The sequence below is a fragment of the Benincasa hispida genome, chromosome 4 (genome assembly GCF_027475165.1).
Source record: "Benincasa hispida cultivar pf3 chromosome 4, pf3_genome.v1.1, whole genome shotgun sequence".
Classification (NCBI taxonomy): Eukaryota; Viridiplantae; Streptophyta; class Magnoliopsida; order Cucurbitales; family Cucurbitaceae; genus Benincasa; species Benincasa hispida.
In genome coordinates this window covers 39,504,159-39,518,200 of record NC_143481.1, presented here as the reverse complement: position 1 = coordinate 39,518,200, position 14,042 = coordinate 39,504,159, and the positions used below count along the sequence as shown (strand labels likewise).

At 34.4% G+C, this 14,042-nt stretch overlaps 1 protein-coding gene across 1 annotated transcript; it reads left to right on the top strand.

Annotated features, from left to right (window-relative positions):
- Positions 1–12,766: 12,766 nt before the first annotated feature.
- LOC120076197 (uncharacterized) lies at positions 12,767–13,794 on the top strand. Its single transcript, XM_039029962.2, has one exon. It carries the CDS (start codon positions 12,800–12,802, stop codon positions 13,655–13,657), a length of 858 nt encoding a protein of 285 aa, XP_038885890.1. The 5' UTR covers positions 12,767–12,799; the 3' UTR covers positions 13,658–13,794.
- Positions 13,795–14,042: the final 248 nt, after the last annotated feature.

Sequence of the window (14,042 nt, the reverse complement as noted above, 5' to 3'; positions counted from 1 at the left end):
AACTTACACTTCAAAAATGCACCATCAACAGATATGATAGGATTACAATACTTCCACCATTTGATTGATGCACTAAAAGCCATGAAGCAAAACTTGAAATGACCACTATCATCCATTTCTAAAGCAGTATAGGTACCTATAAAAATACTAAAAAAACATTTCTATCAGCATAAATAGTAACATAACTATAAAGATAGACAATGATAGATGTCTATCGCTGTCTATCTAAGATAGATAGTGATAGATAACTATCCATATCTATCTAAGATAGATTGTTATAGATAACTATCATTGTGTATCTAAGATAGACGGTGATAGACAACTATCACTGATAGACAGTAATAGTTGTCTATCATTTTCTATCTACAATAGAAAGAGATAGAAATTTGCTAAGGAAAATGGATCATACCTGGATTCATTTCATTCAGCTTTTCAGAAATCTTGGAACCAAGGTGTATGATTCAAATGCATCACCTTTTACTACTTTTACTATGTTTTCTTTTGCCCTCCAAGCTTTTTGATAACTTATATTAAATCTAAGTTTTGTACAAATCTTATGGATAACGTTTCTAGGAATGGATTGATTAGTAGACATCAACCTAAAATCATCTATCAAGCAATTACCAATTACTAATGAAGAAGCTTGCCAATGACAACTCTAAGTCATATTTAATGGACAGTCATGGTAAGAAATGTACTTTCTAAGCATCCACAACTCACAGTTCTTATACCGAGATGCCTTAACATACCATTTACAACCTTCTTGTAACATTTAAACTTAACAGACTTCGATTTTGATCTTGTATTCCTAAATTGAAAATTATTCTTCACTACATTTATGTAAAAAAAAACTTTGAAAGTACTTCTTTAATTTCAAATACATTTTTTCCATCAAATCACCATAAAAAAAAATATCTTTTATAACTTCATCATTTGAAGAAGAAGAAGAAGAAGAAGAAGAAGAAGAAGAAGAAGAAGAAGAAGAAGAAGAAGAAGAAGAAGAATAACCTAAATATAACATTCTATCACCATCGTCACCTACACTATTAATAGTAGTAGAAGACCCTTCCAACGAATAAACATTTACATGAGCAACTAATGGATGTCTACTGATTGCATCTTTAGCCAAAGTTAGATACCAAAAAACATCTTTTCCTTTTTGATTGGAACCAGTTTGAATACTAATTTTACCAAAATCCAATAAAACTGACAAATCTACCAACCCATTCAATTGAATCTCTTCATATATTAAACCAACTAAACCATTTAAGTCTATTAAGTTATCTACCAGAATTCCACTAACCTCTTAATTCTCATAGAAGTGATAATCACTCCACTGTACTCCATAAAAAACAACTAAAGGAATAGGAATGGTATTTTGCCAAATGAAAAAAAGATTATATAAGAAACCCATAATGAAAATATCACTAAGATTATGTAAGAAACTCATAATAAAAATATCTAATAGTGATAGATAGAAATAGACTTCTATCTGTTGGGTTTTATGTCATAAAACTCGTGGTTTGTAAACAATAAACTTATTCTGAAAATACAATAAGTTGTTATTGAATATATGAATTACTTATTTCATTTTAGAAATAAATCCAATAAACTAAAAGATCCATAACTATTATATGAGTACTTGAACTTTATGTGGAGACATAAAAATATATTAGGTTCGAGTAAATAGTCAAAATGATCTATATTATATGAATAAGGTTGGGTACCTTATTCTAGTAACACTATTGGATGCGGCCCACTCAGTAATTGTTACAAATAGTTGTAAAGTGCTACAAACAAAGTGATCCTAATTCGTACATGTGATGACATGAGGAGTGGGGGTGTCCTGTGCAATGAGTTTGCACAAGATCGGACCACGAAATAAGTCACTATTACTTTATAACACCGTTTACTATTTAAGACTGACTATTTTACAATGATGACCTAGGTAACTTAACCTAAATCCTGAGCTAACTATGAACTTCTATTTATTCGGGATTATCCTTAGATTTACATGGTTGAGGGTTGGCTCAACAGAACCGGCTCAATAAGCCTCCCATTTTAAGGGTAAGACCAGGTAGATATCTGGGGACGTACTGTGCAAGATGGAATTCACTCCTACCCGCTTTCAGGGATAGTAGAGAGGTCATTCTCTTAAGTATTGACTCTAGGTCTTGAATAAGGGGCCCCACCTCTCATTGGCCTGAAAGGGACTCAGTTTGATGATCAGATCACAAACCAATTTTTCAATAGAGAATCAGTGGGACTTAAGAAATAAAAGGTAATCTCGGGGGTAAAACAGCCTTTTGACCCAGTCGTTATTACGAACAACCTGTGAAGGGTTAACTTACTAATCATGGTTATATCGAGTGGACACAATATATCTACAGTGAGGGAAGTGCAACTACGGACTTTAGTGGAGTGACCCAGTAGTTAACAAATGGGGATTAATTCGTTGTAAAGAGTTTAGTCAATTAATCTCGGATCGTTGGAGCCCATGATCTGTAGGTCCACTAGGTCCCTTTACTAGCTTACAAATGGATTAGCCTTGCATGATAAGTTGACTTGAAACATTCAAATTAGAGTCAAGCGGAATTGGAGAATCAATTAATATTTAAATATGATTTAAATATTAAATTCATGAATAGGAATTCATGGTAATGGATTTGGTGACATATTAATTTAATATTTGATATTAGATTAATAAAATTAATAAAATTATTTAATTAATTTATTATTTTTTTAGAAAATTAATTATTGATTTAATTAATTTTGTAAAATTAAATTTCAATTTGATTAATATGTTTATTTTGGTTTTGGAAGTCAAAATAAAATTGGAAGTTGAAAATGTGGGATTTTCCCACTAAGAAAGCAAGTTTCTTAGTCACATTTGCACTTCTAAATCCACCTCAAATTGCAAGTAGGTGCTGGACCTCATGTAGCAAATGAGTTTGCATGATAATTATGCATTATAAACTTGAAATCTGAGTGGAATGGGCATGCAACCAGTTGCAATTTTGCTGAGAAAAAGTGATTGAAGAATTATTCTTCATATTGTCAAAACCAGAAACCTTCTCTCTGTATTACCTTAATCCAAGCTTATTTTGAGTCCCACAACTCAATCCAAGGCACCAAGAGGATAGTAGGGAAGACCTTGTAGTGGTTCACAAGAAGAAATCAAGGAGATTGTAGCTGAAGATCGTGAATCAAAAGTACTTCAAAGGTTAGTGTTAATGAATTAGAATACTTAATGATTTTGTTTTACTTCCGTTGCTTGCTTCCTGATTCCAACACTATATTTGTCTATGAATGATAAACAAAGATAGAACTCTATCACTGTCTATTAGATAGACAATGATAGACTTCTATCTCTGTCTATCATTGATAGACAAAGATAGACTTCTATCTCTATCTATCAGTGATAGACTCAATCACAATGATGAGTGATAGATAGAGATAGTGATATACCGTTGTCTATCAATGAATAGTTCTATCTCGCTGATACAATATAATATAAAGTACTGAAATTAATTTTTTTAAAAAAGGACAAAACAAAGAGATAGACTAAGATAGGAATTTATCTTTGTCTATCAGGGATAGACAAAGATAGAGTTCTATCTCTACCTATCACCAAAAGATAAAATGATGATTGGTAGACAAAGATAGTAATATATTGTTGCCTATCAATAAATAGTTCTATCTCGCTGATACAATACAATACAAAGTAGTGAATTCAGTTCAAGACAAAACAGGGACAAAACAAAGAGATAGACAAAGATAAACATCTATCTCTGTCTATCAGTGATAGACGAAGATAGAATTCTATCTGTCTATTAGTGATAGTAGGATTGGAAAAAATCCCCGTGGGGTTGGAACCCCACCCTAACTAGGGCGGGATCCTCAGTTTGACCGGGGATGGGGGTCAAACCGAGGATTATAACCGGGTCCCCGTCCCTGATTAACTTTTTTATTTTTTTAATATATATATATATAAATTAAAGAAAAAGGGAATGGGTCCCCACAGGGACTCGTTTACCCATGGGGAAATCCCCGTCCTCGTCCACACCTTCAATTGGTGGGGACAGGGAGGGGAGTCCCCTTCCCCCAGCCCCATTGCCAATCCTAAATGATAGACATACGTAATCATCTAATCATTTTTTGCCAATATCTGAAAAGAGCTCTATTATATCCAACAAAATTTTCTAAAGAAGAAGAAGATGAAAAAGAAAAAGAAGAAGAAGAGAACCACAGACACAAAATCCAGAACAAAAAGGAGAAACGAAAAAACAACTAAGCAATTTATATGACCTGTTTATGCAATCACATCTCATAGTGCCTCATCGTGCAAACCTTTGAGTTGTGTGGCAACGTCCTAGGATGGACGCTTCTCCTTTTTTTTTTTTTTTTTTTGGATCAAAGAAGAAGAAGAAGAAGAAGCGTACCTTGAAAATCGACGATAATATCATTAATGAAAATCGATGAAGAAGAAGAATGGAAGAAATTGGCGAACAGATAATTAATGAAAATCAATGAAGAAGCTGTTGTCGAGGATGTTGAAGATGCGAGACGAGAAGCGACTGAGGGGTGGTTTTGGAATTTTTAGAAAACTGAAAGCTGCTTTTCCGTTGGCTCTTTTTTTTTGCTATATTATGTAAATAGTTTGCATATGTTTTTCATTTTTGAAAATTTCCCCTAGTTTATATACTCCTTTTTATATGTTTAATTTATATATATTTTTACCATACATTTTATACTCAATTAAAATAACTATTTTTTTTCCTCACCCAATTTCCAAATTTTTTGTAAATGTTTTTTCATGATTTTTTTAAAAAATAAAACTTATTTCATTCATGAATTAGAGTTGTATTATTAAAATTTTATAATTAAATTATCTTTTTAAATTTTATATAATGCGTACAATGCATGTAGTGCAAACTAGTTCGAATTGGCATTCTTTGAATTATGCATGGATGACAGTTTAAATTCTCCTATCTTAAATCTCTGCTACTAAAATATTTTATACATATTATTTTTCTTTTTTTAAAAAATTCATTTTTGTCTCTTAGCTAAACTAACAGGTCTCTAAATTTACAAATTATATATTTTATACCGAACAAAACAATCCCTATCCAAAGATTCAAATCCAAACCTAATATTTTCCGACCTCTAAAATTGTGTCTTTCATATATACAAATTATGAGTTTCCTTTTATCTATTATTACATTGCTTTGTACATTTATATCGATAAATTTTAATCAACTTTTTAAGGAGGCATTTGGGCCCCCTATCTATAGTTAAATGGGTGGGCTATCCAACGTTTGGGGCTCAAATCTCACTTAAGCGCTTGATTATTTTGGTCCATTTCCTTACTCTTCTTTGTTTTCTTTACTCTCCCTCATTTTCCTTACTCCGATAAGTGCTCGATTATTTTGCTCAGTTTCCTTCCATGGATTTTTTGTACGTCATAAGCATGTGATTTTACCGATTCGCACCTGAGATACACCCCTCACACTTGCCAATACAAATTTACTCGATCCTCGATGGCTCGTCACATGTTCCTCGATGCACGGTCACTCGATAACCAGCTTCATGGTCGCTCGATACGATTGCAATCAACATGTGTATACTCGATCATATCAACGACATACTGGATGCTCGATTACTTTATACTCGATTATTTTGAATTATCCATGTCACTCGATACATGGTGAATTTCAAATTGATTTCTTGATATGTGAAGTAATTTTATACTTGATAACATTGACTACATAGATGGTTGATTTACATGTACTATATACTCGGTACATGTTACACGATACTCGACAATACTCGATAAACATTGACTATATAGATGGTTGATTTATATGTACCATATACTCGGTGTAATGTAGAGACATCCTGATAAATACTCAATACACAGTCACTCGACACTCGATACTCAAGATATACTCGTTACATGATACTCGAAAATACTCGATAAACGTTGACTATATGGATGGTTGATTATTATATACTCGGTGCATGTTACACGATACTCGACAATACTAAAAAAATTGGTGATTATATAGATGGTATAGATTTACAAATAATGTCAAAATTCACATAGATGGTATAAAAATTCACATAAACAAGGTTAAAATAATGTGAAAATTTACATAGAAAAGTTGATATGCCCTAATAGAAAAATTGATATGCCTATAACCTAGAAAAAAAAATCACTTTCATGATCTACTATTTTAGTTGCTATAATTCAAGATACATAAATTTTTTTGAATATTTGAATTTGGCTATCTATTTTTAGCCACTGATAACAATTTTCCAAAAAAAAAAAAAAAAAAAAAAATCTTGCTTATTTGAACTTGGGCCCTATAATTGATTATAGGGGCATGCGACCTTCTTTGAGACTTGTCATTGTGGTCTTCTTTGAGACTTGTCATACTTTTAGTCTTAAAAATTTTAATTTGGAAAACATGTTATTTGTAGTTCTCCAATAATTTTTCATATAAAGATTGGATAGATAATTAATAATATGTGATTAAGGATTTGTCTAAACCCTAAATCAAATAAAATACTTGATCCAAGCTAATGAGTTGTAGTATGTAGTGTATATGTTATAGAATTTAATATTAAATGTAATAGATTTAGCTTATGTTATATTTTAGATATTATTTAATTTAGTTTATTGTATATATAAAAGCTCATTGGATCTTAGGTTCTCTTGTATTTAAACTAGCTTTCATTTCACTTGTAAGAGAATGGTTGAGAAACCCTAATCTAATTCTCTAAAGTCAACGTTTATCGAGTATTATCGAGTATCGTGTACCGAGTATATCTTAATGAGTATCGAGTATCAGGTGACTGCGTATCGAGTATTTATTAGAATGTCTCTACATTACACCGAGTATATAGTACATGTAAATCAACCATATATATGTCAATGTTATCAAGTATAAAATGTTGGATGGACACCAGCACACAGCGGAAGAAATCAGGATCCATAAGCACTCTAATTCATTGATTTTGGTTGAAAAGAAACATGCTAAAAACCGAGTATAATGGGTTTCATGAACATATCTTGGCCGAACCAACGAAATCTCCATTTCCAATTGCAAAATCCTCTGAATCCTTGTGTAGACCACCACAAGATCTTTTCTACTATCCTCTTAGTGCTCTAGATTAAGTTGTGGGACTCAAAATAAGCTGGAATCAAAGAAAATATGGAGAAAACTCACTGGACAGAACCCATTGAAGAACACATTCTTCATCCGAATTTTTCAGCAAAAATTCTATCGGTTCTCTTTTTTTTCTTCACTCCAATCTCTTCAATATATTGCAGACTATCATACAAAGAGAACTGCTGCATGAGGTGCAACTCATGCTTGGAGTAAATCAAGGAAGAGGTGGTGGGTTCTTTGTAAGCAACTTGAAGATGAATTTGAAAAATACACTTTCAAATTTTGTGTAATTTTTCCATTTTTCAAAAATCCTAAATTGATTTTAAAATAATATTTTATTTTTAAAATAAAAATTTATTAATTTTACAAATTAATTTCAAAAATTAATTTTCTAATAAAATTAATAAATAATTATTTAAACAATTTAAATAATTCTAATTAATTTAATATCTAATATTAAATTAATTTTTACACAAATTCATCTTCATATATTTAAATCATATTTAAATATATTTTCTCCAATTTCTTTTGATTCTAATTTGAACGTTTCAAATTAACTTATCACACTACTCTAGAGCTATCCATTTCCGAGCTAGTAGGGGAACCTTATGGACCTACAGATCATGGGCTCCAACGATCCGAGATTAATCGGCTAAACTCATTAGATCGATCTAACCCCCATTCGTTAACTAATGGGTCACTCCACTAAAGCCCATAGTTGAACTCCCCTCACTGTAGATATATTATGTCCACTCGATATAACCATGATTAGTAAGTTAACCCTTCACAGGTTGTTCGTAATAACGGCTGGGTCAAATCTCTGTTTTACCCCCGAAATTACCTCTTGTTCCTTAAGTCCCACTGATCCCCTAATGAACAATTGTTTTGTGATCCAATCACAAAATGAGTCCCTCTCATGCCAAATGAGAGGGCGAGATCCCTTGTTCAAGCCCCAGAATCAACACTTAAGGGAACAACCTCTCTACTATCCCTAAAGCAGGTAGGAGTGAATTCCCTCTTGCACCCTATGTCCCCAGCTATCTATCCAGTCTTACCCCTGAAATGGCAGTCATATTGGGCGACGCTGTTGAGCTAACCCTCACCTATGAAAATCTAAGGCAATCCCAGATAAACAGGAGTTCATAGTTAGCTCAGGATTAAGGTCAAGTTACCTAGGTCATCGCTTTGAAATAGTCAGTCTTAAACAGTAAACAACGTTATAAAGTAAGAGTGACTCATTTCGTGGTCCGATGGTCCGATCTTGTATAAACTCTTTTGCACAAGGACACCCTCACTCCTCATGTCCAACATGAACGAATTAGGATCACTTCGTTTGTAGCACTTTACAACTCCTTGTAACAACTATAGAGCAGGCCGTATCCAATAGTGTTACCAGAATAAGGTACCCAACCTTATCCATGTACTATAGATCATTTTGACTATTTACTCGAACCTGATCCACCTTTATGTCTCCACATAAAGTTCAAGTACTCATCCAATAGTCAAGGGACTTTTAGGTTTATTGGATTTCTATTCAAGCAATAGATCTATTCAATAACACCTTTATTGAATTATCAGAATAAGCTCCATTGTTTACATACCACGAGTTTTAGGACATAAAACCCAACAAACTCCCACTTGGACTAAAACTCCAGTGGTAACTTATACATCCGATATATAAGACTGAGTTTCTGAGTTTTATAGAGAAATACAATAAACTAGGGCATCCCATACCCATCTTTTACCATTCGGTATCTCTATACCCGATATTTCTCCCACTTGCCCTAGGTTATCTGATATTCCTAGTCCTACTAGGTAATTCTCAAACACTTTAGCCGAGAGAATTATTGTAAACATTTTAGTATACAATAGGCTTTAGATAAAACTATAAGGGAATTGCATCTTAATCTCAATAATGGTCAGGAAACACACTTTCCTCCCACTACATTGAGGTACTCTCAACTCTTTAAGCAAGATGCATCTGACCTGTCTCAACAACTCTTTAAATTTTCTATACTTTGATCTAGACATTTAGATATTTGAATATCTACAAATGGCATTTAACAATTTGTTTCTTAATAGAGGTTGCTAGAACAAACATAATTTTTGAAAATGAACATTTCATTTATCACAAATATATATAATTTGTTCTTTGCAAGTTTTAACAATTAAAACCAAGTAGCAATTTCTCCCACTGGATGAGTTGAGCAAATGGTCCTAGGGTTAAGTTAGCCTGGTTACCTTTTCTCTGCTCTCTCCTCGACAAGATATTGAGGGCAGTGTCTCCTCCAGTACCCTTCATCGTTATTGTGGAAACATTTCCCTTTGTAGCACTATCCTTGCCTTTCAATTCAGTAGGCTTCTTCTTCTCTTTCCCTTTGCCTTTCTTCATAAGATTAATCTTACTCTTTGAAGAAGAAGTAACTTTAGGCTTAGAGGGAATTCCTCACTTCTCAGCAGAGTAACATTTACTTCTGGTACCAGACCCTTTGTTCTCAATACTGTCTGGTAAGCCTGTAGCTCATTCAGCAGAGTAATCAAATTTTATTCATTAATGCATTCAAAATTGCAGAAAACTCTTCAAAAGAGATTCTAGAATAAAACCAACTTGACTTCTCTTGTCCATGATAGTACCGTTTACTTCTGTCTATTAAAGTGGACCATCATGTCTAGGACATGTTCACAAACATTGGTCCTCACTTTGATGCGACTGTTGTAAACGTGCTTAATGGCATCCCTCGTAGAGATTCCATAATCTCTTTGGTAGTACTCATATCCTCATGCTTCTTTTGTCCATACATTAGATAAGCTGGCGAGGATATAAGCACAGGCTATATCATTAGCCTTGACCCATTTTTCATATGCATCCCAAACATTTCGGTTTGTGTTAGAGCTAGGAATAGGAGGACAGTCCTCAGTTAAGACAAACCACAAATCGTCTATCACAAGTATCGTGTTCAAATTTGATTTCCAATTCACATAATTATCCCCATTGAACTTTATCTATTGCCAACACTTATATTAATGAACTTTTCATTCTGAAATTAAATATCCAATCAAGTTATAGCAATTTTAATAATTTACCCAAGATTATTCTTTTGCAACGATACTACATTAAGACATTCTTGATTAAATACTACCTCCAGAATAACTCATATTACGATAATCATTTAGGTACCGCTTTTGGTCAGACATTATTAACACTTAATAATTCTGTAAGTGTAGACCTGCCATTTTCGAACGTCAGAGGCCATGAATGACCAAAGAAATCCTATCCATTTCTGGAGCTTGAGTTGTTCCGAATCCTATGTTACAACCCTCCGAGGGGATAGCCATTGTTAAACCACTAGCAAAGGGCCGCCTAAAGCTAACCAACAGGTGCAACATAGGAATTTCACGGTCTAAACTAATGGAGGAGACCGCAGGATATATTGACACATTTCCTTAACCCACTTACTATGAACTACTTCCTCCGTTCACCTTGGTATTAACTCATACAAAACACTTTCCGAAGGGAGGTTGATAACGGGCAGAAATGCATGTTATTACAGTGCTAAGTTCTTAAACAATGCTGGCTTGCGTTGATAAAATATGTAGATTATGTCCAAAAAGCATTAAATTCATAACATTGTGATCGCATGCGTCCATTGCATAGAAACAGTTAACTTTTGTGTTTTTATGCAGAATATGCGTTCACGCAAGGTGAAAAGCGCGATCACAAGAAATCAACGATCGAGCGCAACATTACAGCAAGGCTTTGCGGTGATTTGTGTTCGCAAACATCTGCTCAAGAAGGATTGCCGCATAGAGCCGGCGCAACTTGGTGGGCGCATCTGGGTGAAAGGCATAATTAATCACGATGGGACAGAAAGCCGATGACGGTTGAATCCGAATTAAGTTGACAAGCCGCTAACGATAACAAGTACTCTCAGCTTTTCAGTGACAAATATTCGGCACATCAGTCAAAGAATTAAAGCCATCTCATCTGTGCAATCATAAGAGAGAAGCCGCCTTTCACCTCGAAAGCTCTATAAATACCGAAGGCAACCTTCAGAAAAGGAGTTCAGATACTTAGATAATTTTCTCCATAATTAGAATAGCCTTGTCCATGGTTTTCCTTTTTATTTTAAGGTGGAGCAAGAGAAGGGAAGAGACACTAGAAGATCGCTCAGTCATATTGCAAAGAAGAAGAAGAATAGAGAGAAGTATGAAGATAAACGAAGAACTTATTGTTGAAGACATCCAAATGATTTACATTTTTGTAGACTTTGTGGGGATTCAAATGTGAAGACGGAGATTAGATGATTCTAGTCTATGGTTTGGTCCGTTATTTATTTACTTTTCTTTTAGTTTTGGATTCGAGTAGTGAGCTTTTAAAATAGATTGCCTAATTTTAGATTAGGAAAGATTAGATGAGTTACTTGTCCTTTTTCTTAAAAAATAAGTACGCATAGAAATAGATACGTCAAATTGCGTGTCAGATACGTATCTGTGAAGTATCTGGAAGTATCAGTATCTGATACGTGTCTGATAGTGATTTTTTGCCTCACATGAAGTATCTGTGCTTCATAGACAGGGGGTAAGGAAAAATGTGGGGAAGAAGAGTAGGGGGAAATAGAAAAAAAAAAAAGTGAGAGAAATGGGTGAAAAGGAAGTTGGGAAAAAGATATTTTTTAAAAAAAAAAATAATTTTCATCAATGCACAATTGGTAGGGATAAATATCAATTTGTGTCGGTATATATTTGCATAAAAAATGTGTTGGTTTCCCTATTTTGACATACAAGTTTAATTTTTGTCGGTAGAAACTGGTTTAGGCCGACGAAAATTCATGTATTGGAAAAAAAAAATGTTGGAATACGTAAAAATTCTTGTTGCGTTCAAAAAATGTGAACAAAAAGATCCAAATCTCTATCTTCTTAATAAAAAATAACTCGTTGCCCTATGTTTAAGTTGGATTTTTTTTGAAAGAATGTTTAAGTTGGACATTGAATTTAGTATTAATATAAAATTTTTATATCAACTTAATTATCTCAAGTATTATCTCTTTCTTTTAAAGACCTTCTTCCTCCACAAACATTCCCTCCCTTGAAACAATCCGAACTTAATCATCCTTTAAAAAATAACATAAACTCCACCAAATCATATTCTTTTTATTATTATTTTACAGTTTTTGGAATCATACCAATCATAAAACAACCTAAAACTTCCGAGTTGATTACTTTGCCAGGTCACAAATATAATCAATCTACTTCAGAAACTAACAATAATACAATTAAAAACAAACAATCATAGATTCATAATAGAACAATCAAAGCTGATTTGAGTTGCAGGAGAACGTGCATGAAAACTCAAAAGAAAAAAAAAATAAAATAAAAAAATAAGAACGTGCACGAAAAATCATGAAAATAAATGGCCACATGTAGCAGTCTTTACAGCAACAAACAGCCAAACACGGCTTGAACTTACCTATAAAACAACCCACGTGGCTTTCTGTCACTTCTCTACCTTCCACATGACTGGGCCCCACTCCCCTCCCCCCCCTCCCATATATATTTAACACAATACTCATCTCCATACCATTCCAATCCAATCCAAAGAAATAATATTCGAAATTTCAACCACCATGGTGGGCGTTTTCCGACGTTCTCTTTCTTTCCCAAACAAGCCTGGCTCCGCCGCGGCCACCCGTCAACCGAAGCCTCGGATTTCCCGCCACCTCCGATCCATCAGTTTACCATGTAGATCCCATCCCTTGATCTCTTCCCTCAAGGATGAGATCGCCAATCTCAAATCTTGGTCGTCCACCGACCACCGCACCGCCGCTTGGCTTTGCCGCGGTCTAGCCACCGTCAAACTCATACATGACTACCTTGACGACATCCTCCAACTCCCTCAGTCACGTGAGTCTATGCGTCGGCTCTCGGCCACGTGGGTCGAGAACGTTCTAGAAGGCTTCCTCCGCTTCATCGACGCGTACGGAATCTTCCAGAGCCTCATCCTAGGGTTTCTAGAGGAGCACGTGGCAGCGCACGTGGGAATGCGGAGAAAAGAGGAAACAAAAGTAGAGTTGTACAAAAAAGCACGAAAACGGATGGCGAAAGAAACAGGGAAGTTGGGTTGGGTAGTCCGGGCGGGTGTGACGGAGGCTGCGGTGGTTTCAGAGGAGGACGAGGAGTTGACGGTGGTGGTAAAGGATGTGATGGAGGTGACCGGGATGGTTTCTGTGGCAGTTTTTGAGGGTATTGGTGTATCTTTGGGATGGAGGAGAAGGAATAGGAATTGGATGGGGAAGGGGAAGAAGGTTAAGGTTGAGAATGGGATAATGGAGTTTATGGAAGTGAGTATTGAAAAAGGTGAGGAGGATGAAGTGAAAATGAAGGATTTGGAGGAGTGGATTAAGAGCATACAAAGTGGAGCTCAGAATCTCTTTAGAACTTTGATGAATACTAGAGTCTCTATACTCAATTCTCTCTCCCATTAACTTCATTTTCTCACACCAAAACAAACCAAATATACTTTATTTATTCTTTTTTACTTACATATCATATACCATGCTTAATCTTATTTTTTTTACATTATCATTCAAATAATAACAATAGCAGAGATTTCAATCTTTGAGTTTCTTGGAGTTACCTCTGTTTGACACAGAGAAAAGTGTATTGGGAGAGACTATACTTGTGCCAATACTAACATAAAGCGTTCACTAAGCTACCATTTTGTGTGCCAACTAGTTCAAATTTTCACTTTAAAAAAAACGCTTTGTATGACCTTATTGTAACCCAAAAAAAAAATTTGTCCACAAATTTATTGTTGTAACACCATTGAAACAATTATTTGCTAATAAAAGTATATTCCGTTAGCAAAAG

What these genes read in the sequence shown, in the direction of transcription:
- LOC120076197 (XM_039029962.2), top strand. Translation starts at nt 12,800, where the DNA reads ATGGTGGGCGTTTTCCGACGTTCTCTTTCTTTCCCAAACAAGCCTGGC.